The sequence below is a fragment of the Acomys minous genome, assembly GCF_964271855.1.
Source record: "Acomys minous genome assembly, chromosome: 7".
In the NCBI taxonomy this organism is placed as follows: Eukaryota; Metazoa; Chordata; class Mammalia; order Rodentia; family Muridae; genus Acomys; species Acomys minous.
In genome coordinates this window covers 74,195,924-74,211,598 of record NC_140488.1, presented here as the reverse complement: position 1 = coordinate 74,211,598, position 15,675 = coordinate 74,195,924, and the positions used below count along the sequence as shown (strand labels likewise).

Below are 15,675 nucleotides of genomic sequence, written 5' to 3'. Positions count from 1 at the left end.
ACACACACACACACACACACTGCAGGCTTTCCTATCCTGGAGTTTTCCCCCACTGAGTTCTGACATATGACCCAGAAATAAATACGTTCACATCATACAAACTGCTGGAGACACGTGGACAGGAGGGTCACTCTCCAGCTCAAGTTATCAGATGGGAATGACCAGGATAGCGACTTTGACAAGAGACATGCCCCAAGGCAAGTGTACACTACTCATGACACAGAGGAAAAAAAATTCAAAGGGACTAACAGCAACCTGAATCCTACAAGATGCATTAGGGAAAAAATCCCAACTGAACGGAATTCATTCCAGGAATACAAACCTCCACTCAGAAATAAAATATTGTGCACATTTACACACTAGAAAAAACACTCTTCCTTTCAGAAAAGCTAAGTGAGGACATTTCAGTACTTATTTAAGATGTACTACTTACAGGTTTTGTTGTTGTTGTTGCTGTGTTAAGAAGTCAGAATGCGTGGGCTGGAGAGATGACTCAGCGGTTAAAGAACACTGTCTGATCTTCCAGAGGTCCTGAGTTCAATTCCCAGAAACCACAAGGTGGCTCACAACCATCTATAGTGAGATCTGGCGCCCTCTTCTGGCCTGCAGGTGTACATGCAGGCAGAGCACTGTCTACATAATAATAAATAAGTCTTTTTTAAAAAGGAAGTCAGAATGTGGAGATAACATTTGTTCACAGGTCGACAAGGCTTTGATACTTTAAAAACTTTTATATTTATGTGGATGGTGGGTGTTTGTCCGCATCCACATCTGTACACTAGATAGGTGTCGTATCCTCAGAGGCCAGAAGAAGCCATGGAATCCCCTAGGAACGGATTTACAGACAATTGCGAGTCACCCCTGTGGGTGCTGGGAATTGAGCCCAGGTCTTCTTAACAGTAAACTCATCTCTTCAGCCCCTGAGTTTGTTGTTGTTGTTGTTTCTTTTTAAAGACAGATCTTATGTTGCCCAGGCTGCCTTGAACTCGTCCACTAACTGAGGATGAGTGGGGACTGCTGGTTCTCCCGCTTCTCGCTCCCGAGTGCTGAGATTACAGGTGTGTGCCACCACCACTGCTTTGTGAAGTTTCAGGGGACAAACCAGGGCTTCCTTGTCCGCAAGGCAAGTGCTCTAGTAACTGAGTCACATCCCCAGCACTGGGCTGATTGTTTTGCTGTGTGTGTGTGTGGTGCATGCATGTATGTGTGAGTACTCCTGTGGAAGGGAGAAGCCAGTTTTCCCGTGACTGTTCTCCACTTTATGATTTTTTTAAATAAAGAAGTTGAATTTTTGCTATTTTAAGAGTGTGTGTGTGTGTGTGTGTCTGTCTGTGTGTCTGGCTATGGAATTGCAAATGTACATATGCTCGAGAGCGCGTGTGTGTGTGTGTGTGTGTGTGTGTGTGTGTGTGTGTGTGTGTGTGCTGCCAAAGCCAGAGGTGTCAAACCCCCTGGAACTGGAGTTGCAGGCAGTTGTGAGCTGCCTGATACGGGTGTTGGAAACTGAGCTGGGGTCCTCTGCAACGGCAGTACGTGCTCTTAAACCACTGAACCACCTCCCCAGCCCCCTCCATGTTAGTTTTCAATACTGTTTCTCTCACTGACCAAGGAGCTTGCCAATTAAATTATGCTAGTTTGCCAGAAAGCTCTGGGAATCCATCTGTTTTCAACGTCTTCCACCCAGCACTGTGGTTACAGATGTTTGTTGCCAATTCCTGCCTTTAACACAGGTGCTGCGGATCCAAACTCAGTTCTGCAAGAAAGCGCCATACACTCTTGGTCTCACTCTGTAGACCAGGCTGGCCTCAAACTCACAGAGATCTGCCAGCCTTTGCCTCCCAAGAGGTGGGATTAAAGGCGTGCGTCACCACTGCCCGGCCACTTTGCATGATTTTAAAAACAGGCTTTTCCACCTGGGATGCAGTTCAAGAAGGAGAAGGTTTACTGAGCATGCGAGAAGCACTGGCTAAGATGCCCAGCATGCAGCGAACATGGATGCAGTGAACACATGAATGTCCAGCACTTAGGATGGTCATCCTCCGCTACATTGTCATTGTTCATTGTCATCCTCCGCTACATAGGAAGTTCAACACCAGCCTGGGATACCTGAGATACTGAATAAACAAACAGGATGGGCCTGGAGAGATGGTTTAACAGTTAGGGGCACACAATGCTCTTGTAGTTCTTATTTCCAGCAATTATTCCTGGCAGCTCAAAACCACTTATAACTCCATGAGCTCCAAGAGCTCCAAGCCCCATGGGCCCCTAAGGTACTTGAAGTTACATCCACAAATATACCTTACATGATTTAAAAAATAAGAAAAAATAAAAAGAATTCACTTTATAGCTCAGACTAGTCATTAAATCATGATCGTCCTGCCTTAGCCTCCTAACTGATGATAACATAGGCCCCCACTACCAAGTCCAGACAAGTCTGCAAGATTTTAAAGCTCATACACTTAAAGAAACACACCAACCTCCCCTTCTGTGCAGTGTATCACACACAGGCAACAATATCCGGGAGCAGGATCAACCTGCAACCAGTGGCAAAGAAAATGATCTTATGGTTGGAGGTCACCACAACACGAGGAATAGTGTTACAGGGTGACAGCATTGGGAAGGTTAGGAACCATGGTATTACACTGTCAGAGGACACGGCAAGGTGAAAGGTCATGATTGCAAAGGAGGTCAGAGGTTCCCAGTCCCAGTGGGATGATGATACGGGATGCCCGGTGCCTGAGCACCAAGGGCAGGCACAAGCCCAGCCACCATGTAAGCCCTCACAGAGCCCAGTTGCAGCAGGAGGAAGGCAGAGCCTGGGTGCTCTCCAGAGCCAACCCTCTTCTGGCTGGAGAGGAGGCCTAGAAAGGGTGGGGAATGGAATCAAGGGACCCTTCCTGCCTCCTCCTTTCCAAGGAAGCCCCAACTCTGCTTCAGACCTGAGCCTGGGAATATGCCACTTCCTCCCCTAGAGGCAGCAGGTCCAGCCTGATGTCGCAGCAACAATACAGGGCAGCAATATCAGCCCGATGTCACAGCAACGATAAGGGCCAGGAGGATCAGACGATGTCGAAGCAACAATATGAGGCAGCAATATCAGCCTGATGTCCCAGCAACACTATGGGGCAGCAATATATCAGCTTGATGTCACAGCAACAATACAGGGCAGCAATATCAGCCTAATGTCACAGCAACAATACAGGGCAGCAGCAGGAGTGAATGAGGAGGAGAGAGGCTGTGTGCTCAGAGGGCAGGGGCAGGACTGGCAGGTCATTCTCACAGGGCTGTTGGTGTCTTGCCATGGCTTCTGCGTGCAGCTGCACTGGCGACAGTGGCCCTGAGCCTGCACTAACAGTGCCTGGTGCTGGAATGCGCCACAGCCAGGACTGACTTGTGCAAGCAGCCAGAAGCCCAGCTGCAGGGTCTGTCAGACTTGGCTGACAGGGCTCTAAGCCCTGCCACAGGTAGCCATGTGGCTCAGGGTGAAGGCCACATCCTGAGGAACCCAGGCCATCTTCTCGGGGATGGAGGGGCCGGGAAAGGGGGGGTGTCTCTGAGTAGATGGGTTGAGTCCCCAAATGTCCATGTCCATCCAGGCTCTGAGGTCTAATATCGTGTCCTACCCTATGTAGTGCACTGTCCCCCTAAGTTCATCGTACAGGGTCCTGGGGGGAAACCTTGAGACTGCGGGGCAGGGTGCTGCCATGCCTCACCCACTCTCCATAGGGAGGTGACACTCCTGGTTTGCCCTCTCGCCACACCCATCTCACATGGCTCTGCTTTGACTTAGAGTAAGCCAGCTCCCAGGAAAGTGCCTGCTTCAAAGATAGGCACCGCCCAGCTAATCTGAGAAATGCAGCTTGCATGTCACCCCCTCACCAAGACAGAACTTAAAACACTTCTATTTTCTTTCTTTCTTTCTTTTTCTATTTTAACATTTATTATGTACACAGTGCTCTGCCTGCATGTACACCTGCAGGCCAGAAGAGGGAACCAGATCTCATTATAGATGGTTGTGAGCCACCATGTGGTTGCTGGGAATTGAACTCAGAACCTCGGAAAAAGCCACCATGTGGTTGCTGGGAATTGAACTCAGGACCTCGGGAAGAGCAGTTAGTGCTCTCAACCGCTGAGCCACCTCTCCAGCCACCAACACTTCTATTTTTATTGCGTGTGTCTGTGTGACTGGTTTGTCTGCAGGTGTGCCTATGGCCCACGTGTGTGCTCTGTGCCCAAGGAGGCCAGAAGAGGGCCTCGGGTCCCGCGGGATTGGAGTTACAGATGCTTGTGGGGTGGATGAGGGTGGGTTCTGGGAATCAAACCCAGGTCCTCAGCAAGAGCAGCCAGGGAGTTTTAACTGCTGAGCCATCTCTCCAGCCATCTCTCTTTCAGGAGTCGGCCCAGGCTCCAAGAACCCTCAAGAAAGGATTTTTGGGAGTAGCACTCCAGGGCAGGATCCAGAGCCTACTTTGGCAACTACAACCTCCTGAGAGGCCTAATCCCAGCGACTTCAGTGACTTGCACTTCCTACCGGGCCATAAGCTCCTGCGGTTCAAGACCCAAACACCACCTCTAAGGAAAAGCTAGCCTCAACCTCACCAATGTGTGAGCACTGGATCCCCCACGGGCTCCTGCTGCCACTCACCGAGTCAGCACTTTCCACCCCAGGGACACATGCTGCTTGCACAGACTCACAGGCACGCACACACAGCCAGAGCAAGGGACACACCCTATGGGCCAAGATGGTTTCTCTTCACCAGCCCCCAACATCAAATGTGAAAGGGCACACCTCTCAGGAATGGGAGCTGGCAGAACCCACCCCTGCCCTGTCCCCTAGGTCCTGATCCTGCCTGGCATGTGGCCCTGGCTCAAGAATGGAAGCCATCCTGTCAATCAGGATGTGGGGCCCTGCAGGCAGTAGGGAAGACGGACCTGGGACACACAAGTGTCATGGTTGGAAACATTTGTGCCCCGCGGAGAGGGCGAGGAGGGGGCACTGTGCAAGGCCTTCCATGCCTGGGTGGATGCACCCATCATCTTACAAACCAAATGCACAGGCCAGCAAGATGGTTCGAGCCTGCAAACGTGACTTCACTCCTTGGAACCCACATAAAAATCTGGATGCCAAGTGCCGGGGAGATGGCTCAGGGGTCCAAAGCAGTGTGCTGCTGCTCTTCCAGAAGACAGGAGTTCACTTCCCAACACACGTGACAGGAGGCTCACAGGCTCCTGTAGCTCTGGCGTCAGGGGGATCCAATGACTCTGGTCTCCAATAGGACTTGCACTCACATGGAAACCCACAGCCCTAAGGCCCCACCCGGACCCCAAACACATACGCTCGCGATTAGAAATGATCTTTAAAAAAAAAAACAAACCTGCACCTGATAACACCCATGTGTAACCCCAGATTTCCTACAGTAGGGTCGGGGAAAGAGACAGGAGAGCACAGAAGCCATGGGGCCAGTTAGGCAGGCACACAAAGCACAGGGACAGAAACCAGGGACACCTCGCTTTAACTAGGCTGTAGACCTAGAGAGCTAGCTCCCAAATAAATGCCTGTGCCCTGACCTCCACACAGGTGTCATGGCACTGGAGGCCTTGCCCTCCTCCTCTCCCCACCCCTCTCCCTCCCTCCCTCTCCACAACTCTCCCTCCCACAGACACCCCAAGCTGTTTAAACCCAGAACTTCTCAAGTGGGGGCCAGATGAAGGCACTTGTCAGACCAGGACCCGGAAGACTTGGAGCTGCGGGTCCTAGTCCCTCACTTGCAGTGCCGTGGGAAGGCTCCCCTGTTGTCCCACGGACCCACTCAAGACTCACTTCACCAACAACCCAGAGGGCAGCAGGCACTTTTCCCTGCTCCTGACAGCACGGGTGGACACGACGCTTGCAGCTTCACTTACTCTACCAACCATGTAGCTGTGATCTTGGCCTCCACCCCTCCACTGCAAGCTCCAGAGGCAAATCAGGGGACTTGGCAACTCATTTCAAGGGGCAGAGGAGGGAGGGGTTACAACTCTGCAGGAGATCCAAGAGAAGAAGTGCAAATCCTAGGCCAGCACTCCCTGAGGGCACTGCCTCCCAGGGAGAGAATAATCCAGTCAGAGCCTGGGATTGGGGGAAGACCAGACAAGGAGAAAGGACTGCTGAACGCAAGGGACAGGAGACAGAAACACGGGTTTTATGAGACTGTCCCAGAGAAGGCAGTAGTCAGGGTAAGGGCAGGGTCTTTGACAAAGGGGAGGGGGGGATGCTGGCTGTGTCCCTAAGAACCCTGACCCAGCAGCACACCTGGCTAAGCTTGGGTGCATGGTGCCTGCTCAGAAGCGAGACCACATCCCACTCAACACCACTGCTCTTTTTTCCCTTTCCAAAAAATGCTTTATTCACCTTCTGAAAAGTTCACACACGAGAACTGTATGTGAGGAAGATGGAGCCGAGTGCAAGTGAGGACTGGTGCCCTTAGAGGGGTAGGGAAGGCACAGGTGCCTCATCGCCCACCAAAAGAGAAAGGGCACAACACAGTTAAAAAAAAAACACAAACAACTTAATGTGAAGCAGCTGTCACCAGGGCAGGCAGCGGGCAAAAACAGGGGCACAGGGCAGCTCTGGCTGTAGAGCAGAGGTTCTCAATCTGTGGACAGCGACCCCCACAGGCTCACATATCAGGTAATTATACTACAATTCCTAACAGTTGCAAAACTATAGTTCCGAACTAGCAACAAGAGAATTTTATGGGTGGGGTTAACAGAGCAGAGGGACCATATGAAGGGGCTGCAGCTTTAGCAGGTTGAGACCCCCTGCTGCAGAGTAACTGGAAGGAAGCCGGATCCTCGGGCTGTCCTCTGGCCTCTTCCTCAGGAACTCGGGGTCCAGCCTGTCAAGCAAAACCAGAGTCAGGCCAGGCCTGGCTTCCTCAACAGTCAGGAGGGTGGCAGGGGCCGTGGATAGCGCAACACTCACTTCAGAGATCCTGGAACTTTTCACTGAGGGCCTGCATGACCGCTGAAACACAGAGGTACAAGGGTGTACTCCAGACCGACACACGGGAACTCACTGGCCTGAGCCCCACCCCCTGTCCCACAGGAACTCCCAGCCAGCCCCCTCACTGTCCCCCATCCTAGGAGCCCCTGGACAGGCTCCCCCACCCATAAGCAAGCTCTGCATGGAAACGCTCTCTACAGGAGAACAGTGTGGTCAGGGGGTCCTCAAACGCTGGCCCACAGCAGTGCCGCCCCTACTTACAAAATAAACAAACAAACAAACACGAGACAACAAGCACCCAACGAGACACAGCTGCCAGGACTTCGAGGGACAGCAAAGGAGGACCATCTAACCGCCCAGAGAGGCAGGAGCCTGGGCAGCACAGCACATGGCAGAGCAGAGCCTCTTGGGGCAAGCCCCAGCAGCTAATGCACAGAGGGCTCCCAGCCTGGCCTGCTGGGTGTCACCTCCGCCATGAGCGCCCCACCATCAGCCCAGCACCATCACCTGCAGGCAGACACTAGCCCCCACCCCAGCCTCCCCCCCCCCACGCACTGTCCCCATAGCTTTGCTGCCCCAGGTCGCTCATACCTAGGCGTTCCTTCAGTTCCTCAATCTCATTCTGTAGCAGAAGACACTAGCCCAACAAAGGAAAAACAAGGGTTACCTCCGGGTCCTGGCCTCCTCCTCTCTGCTCCATCCACACTTGCTCTTTGTCCTCACAGAGCAAACCCCACACACGCACGCATGCACACGTGCGTGCGCACGCACACACCCCCCACCGCCCACTGCCCTGGGAAGACTGGCAAAGAACCTCGAACAGGAAGGAGTGCTCCGTGCACCGTGGGACAGGGGCTGGCACAGGAGGTCAGCTGTTGGGTTAACTTTGACACTCAGCTCGGGGTCTAGCTGGGGCCTGCATTTCTGAGAGCTGACAGAGCATTACCTGTTGGCAACCTGGTGATACTGATGCTGGATACTGCCTCTCTCCAGCTGAGAATGGCAGATGCACAAGTGGTTCCTGGTCACCTGAAACACAAAACACACACGCACACACACACACACACACACACACACACACACACACGCAGGGAATGGTGGGTGGGGGTGGGAGGACAGAGAGAACACACAGCATCTGGGCTTGAGAACCATGTGGGGAGGGACTGGTAGGGTCTAAAATGAGGCAGCAGAGCACCCTCTGCTGGCAGCAACTTGTACCTGGTAAGTTCTCAGCTCCACCTAGCTCTGTTTCTGCCCATACTGCAGCCCAGAGGTGGTCTAAGGGTGCTGTGAGCCCCCAAGACTGTGGCCCTGGGCCGAACCTGACAGGACTATCGCCGTGGCTAGCTCCACCATGGGAGCAGCTCAGTGCCTGAGCAGGCCTCACCAGAAAAATCTCTGGTGTGCTAAAAGCCACCCTCTGGAGGAGTAGGAGTTGTCCTGCCCTTTACAGAAAGTGCTGGAGCCCACAACCCTCCTTCCTTCACAGCATGACTCAAGGCCTGCCCTGCCCACACCCAGGCTCCTGGGGACTTCCTGCCTACCTAGACAAGGGAGCCAAAGAAACAAAGGCTGCAGTCCCCCCAAAGGAACAGAGCCTGGGGTTGCTTTCCTCTCCCCAGCTTTCCCCGCTGCTCCCAAACCCCAGAGTCTCACCAGCAGAAAAAGGTGCTCTGGGTCTCACACTTCTCTGGCTCAAAGACAAGAGCTGTGGGCTTCCTGGAACTGGAACTTGGGGTGCTCTGGTGCTGGCGTCTCCACTGCTCGTTTCTTCACGATGCACGCACCCGCAAGGCTGCTCTGCCCTGTGTGTTGGACCCTCACACAACACACTTCTTCCTGGGTATATGTTGTGGAGGGGCTGAGGGGCAAGCGGGGGAACAAAACGGAGGCTTTGTGAGGCTCGTCCCCGTCTGCGCTTTCTGTTCCTCAGTCAGCCTCAGGTCAAGAGGCAGCGCTCAGCCAGGAAGGAGCCCGCAGGCACTGCTGTGGCTTCTCTGGAGAAGAGCCACAGGTCCTGGCCTGGCTTCCTGGGGGAAGAGCTAGGGGGGAATCAGAAGCCCTTGGGACCCACTACACACCCCAGCTGTGCAGCCCACACTGGAGGGGCTCTCTGCACCCAAGTCACCCAAACTGGCAGCCAGGCCCAATTCCCACCTCAGCCTGCTTAGAGAGAGAGAGAGAGAGAGAGGAGATGCACAGGGAAGGGACCAGCAAACAGCATGTAACCAAGTCGCTCTTGACCGGGGGCCACCCTTTCGTACTACAAGGAAGGACCCAGTGCTCAGCACCCTACTCAGGATGAGTGTCCACTGGCAAACGTCCCAGGCAAGGCAGGGGCAGAGGGAGCAGGGGAAAGGGATGTGCTGGGGGAGAGAGTAGGGGAGGGGTGAGAGGAGAGAGGGTGGGGTCTACTCACTTGGGCCTGCAGGCCAGGATCTCTGGTTTGCTCATTATCTTCTTTGGCCCCTGCCTGGGTCTCTCTTGTCCTCCTTACCACAGATTTCTTGCACTCTTTGGGCCCGGAAGGCAGTGAGCATTTACTGGCCTTCCCTAGCAGGGCAACCCCCGAGATTGGGGGGAAAGTGGCTGGCTCTACAGGAGCTGACTTGAGTCTCTGGCCCCATGGTGGGAAGGTTCTCCCCAGGGGCCCTCTTGAGGCATCCCACTGAGTTGGCTTCTCCTGGGCTTGCTTCCTTCTAAGACAGGTCTTGTGCAAGGCACCTGAAGGGGCAGGGGCAGCAGGAGAGGCAGTGGTGGCGGTAGCAGTGGCCGTGGCAGCGGCAGCGCCAGCTGCAGGGCCAGCGGCAGCACCGTGAGCAGCTACTTGGTAACTAGGCCTGCTTCCTTCTTTGCCCCAAACCATACTTGGTTTTTTCTTCAACAAAGAGCTTTCTAGGTCTCCTGCAGCCTGCTTTTCTATGCCTGAGCTGTGGCCTCTTGGAGCAGTGGCCAGCAGAGACGGGGACACTTGCACATAACCTTCCCTGCCATGGACATTAGTGTGTCTGGCTGGGTCTTCCAGCTCCGTGAGGCTACTGGACCTGGCCTGGCCTCCTTCTTTGAGGCAAATGGTCACCCTCATCATTTGTATGTCACCCATCTCATCAGAAGACTCGTAGTCAGAGCACGTATATTGACTGTCATCACCCGTTAGTAGCTCACTTGGGGTACCTCTTCTTGGGGTCACCCAGCCTCTGCCCTGCCCCAGACCCCCGGGGTACAGTTGGCTAGCTGAGTACTGCTTCCCTTCCACAGAGGTCAGAGACCGAGTGCCTCTCCTGCTCGTGCCCGTGTCTGTGTCCCCCCAAATGCCCAAGGGCTCTGGAGTGCAGGTTTGGGGGGATGGGTGTCTATGGATAGCCCAGGCCTCCCGGTTGACCACGTGCTGCCCGAAGCGTGTGCCCTCTACGGTCATCTGCGGCACCAAGTCCAGACTGTCCCCCTTCTCATCCACCGGGGTTCCAGGCCGACCTTCGCAGCCCCAAATGACTGACCGTCCCTCCATTTCCTCGCTGTCCAGCCAGGAGTCATACTGGAAAGTTTGGGAGACAGGGAAACATGTGCTGTCCTCACTGCTCCGTCCCAGCCTCTCGTCAGGGCCTAGGCCGTGTCCCCTGGGGAATCCATGGCCAAAGCGGCGTCCTTCCGAGTGCCTCCCACTTTCGGACCCAAAATTGGTTCCCCGAAAAGACACCTCATCAGGAGAGCTCATGTTTCCAGTCCAGCAGGCGCAGTCTGAGGGGGGAAAAAAAAAACAAAACCTTGTCACCGCACTCTCAGCTAAGTCTTCGTGAAGGTAACGGCTACTGCCGCTCCGAGCGCCTCACGCCTCGGTTCAAATAACGCGAGACTTCGCCCGCGAGGTCCCGCCCCCCGCCCCGCCCTGGCCTCGTCTCACCATTCTCATTGGTCTGTCATTCAACTAGCCACCAACCAAGGCGCCTGCTGTTTGTCCGTTACTCGAGGCCCTAGCCAATAGAAACGAGGATGCTTAATTAAAGGGCAAGGATTTGAATCTGAGTGTGAGGATGTTTCGAGATTTACAAAGTCTCGCTAAATGGCGTATTCTCCAAAGGAAAGACTTGTGGCTTCTGTGGTGACAGGCTTGCTTTCTCAATAGTGACCTAGGGAGAATATCTTCCTGTGTATCTTCTGCTGGCAACATGAGTTGTCCTGATGAGGTATCAACCCATGAGACCTGTGATGAAGAGCACGCCCTTCCTCCTGGCGACATGAATTCCCGAGATCAGGAGTCTGTTCCTAAAGCTGAATTGGGCCAAGAGAGCAGGGAGCATTTAGGAGACCCCCCCTAAGCAGCCCCAGAGTTCCAGAGGGTCTGAGCCTCATCCAAGGTCCTCTGGATATTGGCGAGGGTGACGGCAGCCTCCCAGTCCCTGATAGCCGAGAGTTGGGGTCCAGGCCTAAGTTAGAAGCAACAGAGAAAAGAGAAGGTGTGCTTAGGGGTGCAGGATGCCAGAAGACTCCCCCTGAGGACCAAGAAGTGGTCAGCCTGGACTTCTTGCCCCAGCTCAGTATTGAGGCTATGGCTATAATGCCAGAGCTGACCAAGTTACAGACCAGAAGAGTCTGCAGGTACCTGTCTCCACAAACCTGTGCTGCTGAACTGGAGCATAGATGAAGGCTCCAACAGAGGGGCACTGTCCCAGAGTTGTATGGAAGGGTACAGGACTCTGCAGGCTCACTGTACTGCAGGAGCCTGGGGCGAGGCAGAGCCTGGGTGACCCCAATAAGACGCAACACAAGTAGGATGGTGAGCAGTGAAAGTGTCCAATGCCCCTCATCAAACCTTGTGTCATCTGATGAGTGCAGTGAGACACAGAGGATGAAGGTGACCAATAGCCTCAAAGAGGGAGGCCAGGCCAGGCCCAGTGGCCTCACAGAGCTGGAAGACACAGCCTGACACACAAATGTCCATGGCAGGGGAAGTTTTGTCCACGTGCCCCCCTCTGGACACTCATCCTGAGTAGGGTGCTGAGCACTGGGTCCTTCCTTGTAGTAAGAAAGGGTGCCCCTCCTTCAAGAGTACCTCTTTTACATGCTGGTTGCTGGTCCCTTCCCTGTGCATCTCCTCTCTCTCTCTCTCTCTAAGCAGGCTGAGGTGGGAATTGGGCCTGGCTGCCAGTTTGGGTGACTTGGGTGCAGAGAGCCCCTCCAGTGTGGGCTGCACAGCTGGGGTGTGTAGTGGGTCCCAAGGGCTTCTGATTCCCCCCTAGCTCTTCCCCCAGGAAGCCAGGCCAGGACCTGTGGCTCTTCTCCAGAGAAGCCACAGCAGTGCCTGCGGGCTCCTTCCTGGCTGAGCGCTGCCTCTTGACCTGAGGCTGACTGAGGAACAGAAAGCACAGACAGGGACGAGCCTCACAAAGCCTCCGTTTTGTTCCCCCGCTTGCCCCTCAGCCCCTCCACAACATATACCCAGGAAGAAGTGTGTTGTGTGAGGGTCCAACACACAGGGCAGAGCAGCCTTGCGGGTGCGTGCATCGTGAAGAAACGAGCAGTGGAGACGCCAGCACCAGAGCACCCCAAGTTCCAGTTCCAGGAAGCCCACAGCTCTTGTCTTTGAGCCAGAGAAGTGTGAGACCCAGAGCACCTTTTTCTGCTGGTGAGACTCTGGGGTTTGGGAGCAGCGGGGAAAGCTGGGGAGAGGAAAGCAACCCCAGGCTCTGTTCCTTTGGGGGGACTGCAGCCTTTGTTTCTTTGGCTCCCTTGTCTAGGTAGGCAGGAAGTCCCCAGGAGCCTGGGTGTGGGCAGGGCAGGCCTTGAGTCATGCTGTGAAGGAAGGAGGGTTGTGGGCTCCAGCACTTTCTGTAAAGGGCAGGACAACTCCTACTCCTCCAGAGGGTGGCTTTTAGCACACCAGAGATTTTTCTGGTGAGGCCTGCTCAGGCACTGAGCTGCTCCCATGGTGGAGCTAGCCACGGCGATAGTCCTGCCAGGTTCGGCCCAGGGCCACAGTCTTGGGGGCTCACAGCACCCTTAGACCACCTCTGGGCTGCAGTATGGGCAGAAACAGAGCTAGGTGGAGCTGAGAACTTACCAGGTACAAGTTGCTGCCAGCAGAGGGTGCTCTGCTGCCTCATTTTAGACCCTACCAGTCTCTCCCCACATGGTTCTCAAGCCCAGATGCTGTGTGTTCTCTCTGTCCTCCCACCCCCACCCACCATTCCCTGTGTGTGTGTGTGTGCGTGTGTGTTTTGTGTTTCAGGTGACCAGGAACCACTTGTGCATCTGCCATTCTCAGCTGGAGAGAGGCAGTATCCAGCATCAGTATCACCAGGTTGCCAACAGGTAATGCTCTGTCAGCTCTCAGAAATGCAGGCCCCAGCTAGACCCCGAGCTGAGTGTCAAAGTTAACCCAACAGCTGACCTCCTGTGCCAGCCCCTGTCCCACAGTGCACGGAGCACTCCTTCCTGTTCGAGGTTCTTTGCCAGTCTTCCCAGGGCAGTGGGCGGTGGGGGGTGTGTGCGTGCGCGCACATGTGTGCATGCGTGCATGTGTGGGGTTTGCTCTGTGAGGACAAAGAGCAGGTGTGGATGGAGCAGAGAGGAGGAGGCCAGGACCCGGAGGTAACCCTTGTTTTTCCTTTGTTGGGCTAGTGTCTTCTGCTACAGAATGAGATTGAGGAACTGAAGGAACGCCTAGGTATGAGCGACCTGGGGCAGCAAAGCTATGGGGACAGTGCGTGGGGGGGGGGAGGCTGAGGTGGGGGCTAGTGTCTGCCTGCAGGTGATGGTGCTGGGCTGATGGTGGGGCGCTCATGGCGGAGGTGACACCCAGCAGGCCAGGCTGGGAGCCCTCTGCGCATTAGCTGCTGGGGCTTGCCCCAAGAGGCTCTGCTCTGCCATGTGCTGTGCTGCCCAGGCTCCTGCCTCTCTGGGCGGTTAGATGGTCCTCCTTTGCTGTCCCTCAAAGTCCTGGCAGCTGTGTCTCGTTGGGTGCTTGTTGTCTCGTGTTTGTTTGTTTGTTTGTTTTGTAAGTAGGGGCGGCACTGCTGTGGGCCAGCGTTTGAGGACCCCCTGACCACACTGTTCTCCTGTAGAGAGCGTTTCCATGCAGAGCTTGCTTATGGGTGGGGGAGCCTGTCCAGGGGCTCCTAGGATGGGGGACAGTGAGGGGGCTGGCTGGGAGTTCGTGTGGGACAGAGGGTGGGGCTCAGGCCAGTGAGTTCCCGTGTGTCGGTCTGGAGTACACCCTTGTACCTCTGTGTTTCAGCGGTCATGCAGGCCCTCAGTGAAAAGTTCCAGGATCTCTGAAGTGAGTGTTGCGCTATCCACGGCCCCTGCCACCCTCCTGACTGTTGAGGAAGCCAGGCCTGGCCTGACTCTGGTTTTGCTTGACAGGCTGGACCCCGAGTTCCTGAGGAAGAGGCCAGAGGACAGCCCGAGGATCCTGCTTCCTTCCAGTTACTCTGCAGCAGGGGGTCTCAACCTGCTAAAGCTGCAGGCCCTTCATATGGTCCCTCTGCTCTGTTAACCCCACCCATAAAATTCTCTTGTTGCTAGTTCGGAGCTATAGTTTTGCAACTGTTAGGAATTGTAGTATAATTACCTGATATGTGAGCCTGTGGGGGTCGCTGTCCACAGATTGAGAACCTCTGCTCTACAGCCAGAGCTGCCCTGTGCCCCTGTTTTTGCCCGCTGCCTGCCCTGGTGACAGCTGCTTCACATTAAGTTGTTTGTGTTTTTTTTTACACTGTGTTGTGCCCTTTCTCTTTTGGTGGGCGATGAGGCACCTGTGCCTTCCCTACCCCTCTAAGGGCACCAGTCCTCACTTGCACTCGGCTCCATCTTCCTCACATACAGTTCTCGTGTGTGAACTTTTCAGAAGGTAAATAAAGCATTTTGTGGAAAGGGGAAAAAAGAGCAGTGGTGTTGAGTGGGATGTGGACTCGCTTCTGAGCAGGCACCATGCACCCAAGCTTAGCCAGGTGTGCTGCTGGGTCAGGGTTCTTAGGGACACAGCCAGCATCCCCCCCTCCCCTTTGTCAAAGACCCTGCCCTTACCCTGACTACTGCCTTCTCTGGGACAGTCTCATAAAACCCGTGTTTCTGTCTCCTGTCCCCTGCGTTCAGCAGTCCTTTCTCCTTGTCTGGTCTTCCCCCAATCCCAGGCTCTGACTGGATTATTCTCTCCCTGGGAGGCAGTGCCCTCAGGGAGTGCTGGCCTAGGATTTGCACTTCTTCTCTTGGATCTCCTGCAGAGTTGTACCCCCTCCCTCCTCTGCCCCTTGAAATGAGTTGCCAAGTCCCCTGATTTGCCTCTGGAGCTTGCAGTGGAGGGGTGGAGGCCAAGATCACAGCTACATGTTTGGTAGAGTAAGTGAAGCTGCAAGCGTCGTGTCCACCCGTGGTGTCGGGAGCAGGGAAAAGTGCCTGCTGCCCTCTGGGTTGTTGGTGAAGTGAGTCTTGAGTGGGTCCGTGGGACAACAGGGGAGCCTTCCCACGGCACTGCAAGTGAGGGTCTAGGACCCGCAGCTCCAAGTCTTCCGGGTCCTGGTCTGACAAGTGCCTTCATCTGGCCCCCACTTGAGAAGTTCTGGGTTTAAACAGCTTGGGGTGTCTGTGGCAGGGAGAGTTGTGGAGAGGGAGGGAGGGAGAGGAGGAGGGCAAGGCCTCCAGTGCCATGACACCTGTGTGGAGGTCAGGGCACAGGCATTTATTTGGGAGCT

At 54.8% G+C, this 15,675-nt stretch overlaps 1 protein-coding gene and 1 long non-coding RNA gene across 3 annotated transcripts; one reads left to right on the top strand and one right to left on the bottom strand.

Moving 5' to 3' along the window:
• Window positions 1-6,717: 6,717 nt before the first annotated feature.
• On the bottom strand, window positions 6,718-10,822 carry LOC311602640 (uncharacterized protein CXorf49 homolog). 2 transcript variants are annotated; one of them, XM_084790984.1, is made up of 7 exons: window positions 10,683-10,822; window positions 9,405-10,520; window positions 8,642-8,846; window positions 7,932-8,014; window positions 7,577-7,622; window positions 6,965-7,006; window positions 6,718-6,878 (listed from the first exon to the last, which is right to left on the bottom strand). In XM_084790984.1, the coding sequence occupies exons 1-6, from the start codon at window positions 10,698-10,700 to the stop codon at window positions 6,966-6,968; spliced, it is 1,509 nt and encodes a 502-aa protein (XP_084647110.1). In that variant the 5' UTR covers window positions 10,701-10,822; the 3' UTR covers window positions 6,718-6,878; window position 6,965. The 2 variants fall into 2 exon arrangements, with proteins under 2 accessions (XP_084647110.1, XP_084647109.1); XM_084790983.1 differs by having other exon boundaries at window positions 9,405-10,822.
• Window positions 10,823-12,411: 1,589 nt separating this feature from the next.
• Window positions 12,412-14,867, top strand: LOC311601802. Its single transcript, XR_014780657.1, has 5 exons — window positions 12,412-12,608; window positions 13,212-13,294; window positions 13,604-13,649; window positions 14,220-14,261; window positions 14,348-14,867. It is a non-coding gene; the product is annotated as an uncharacterized lncRNA (long non-coding RNA).
• The last annotated feature ends 808 nt before the right edge of the window (window positions 14,868-15,675 follow it).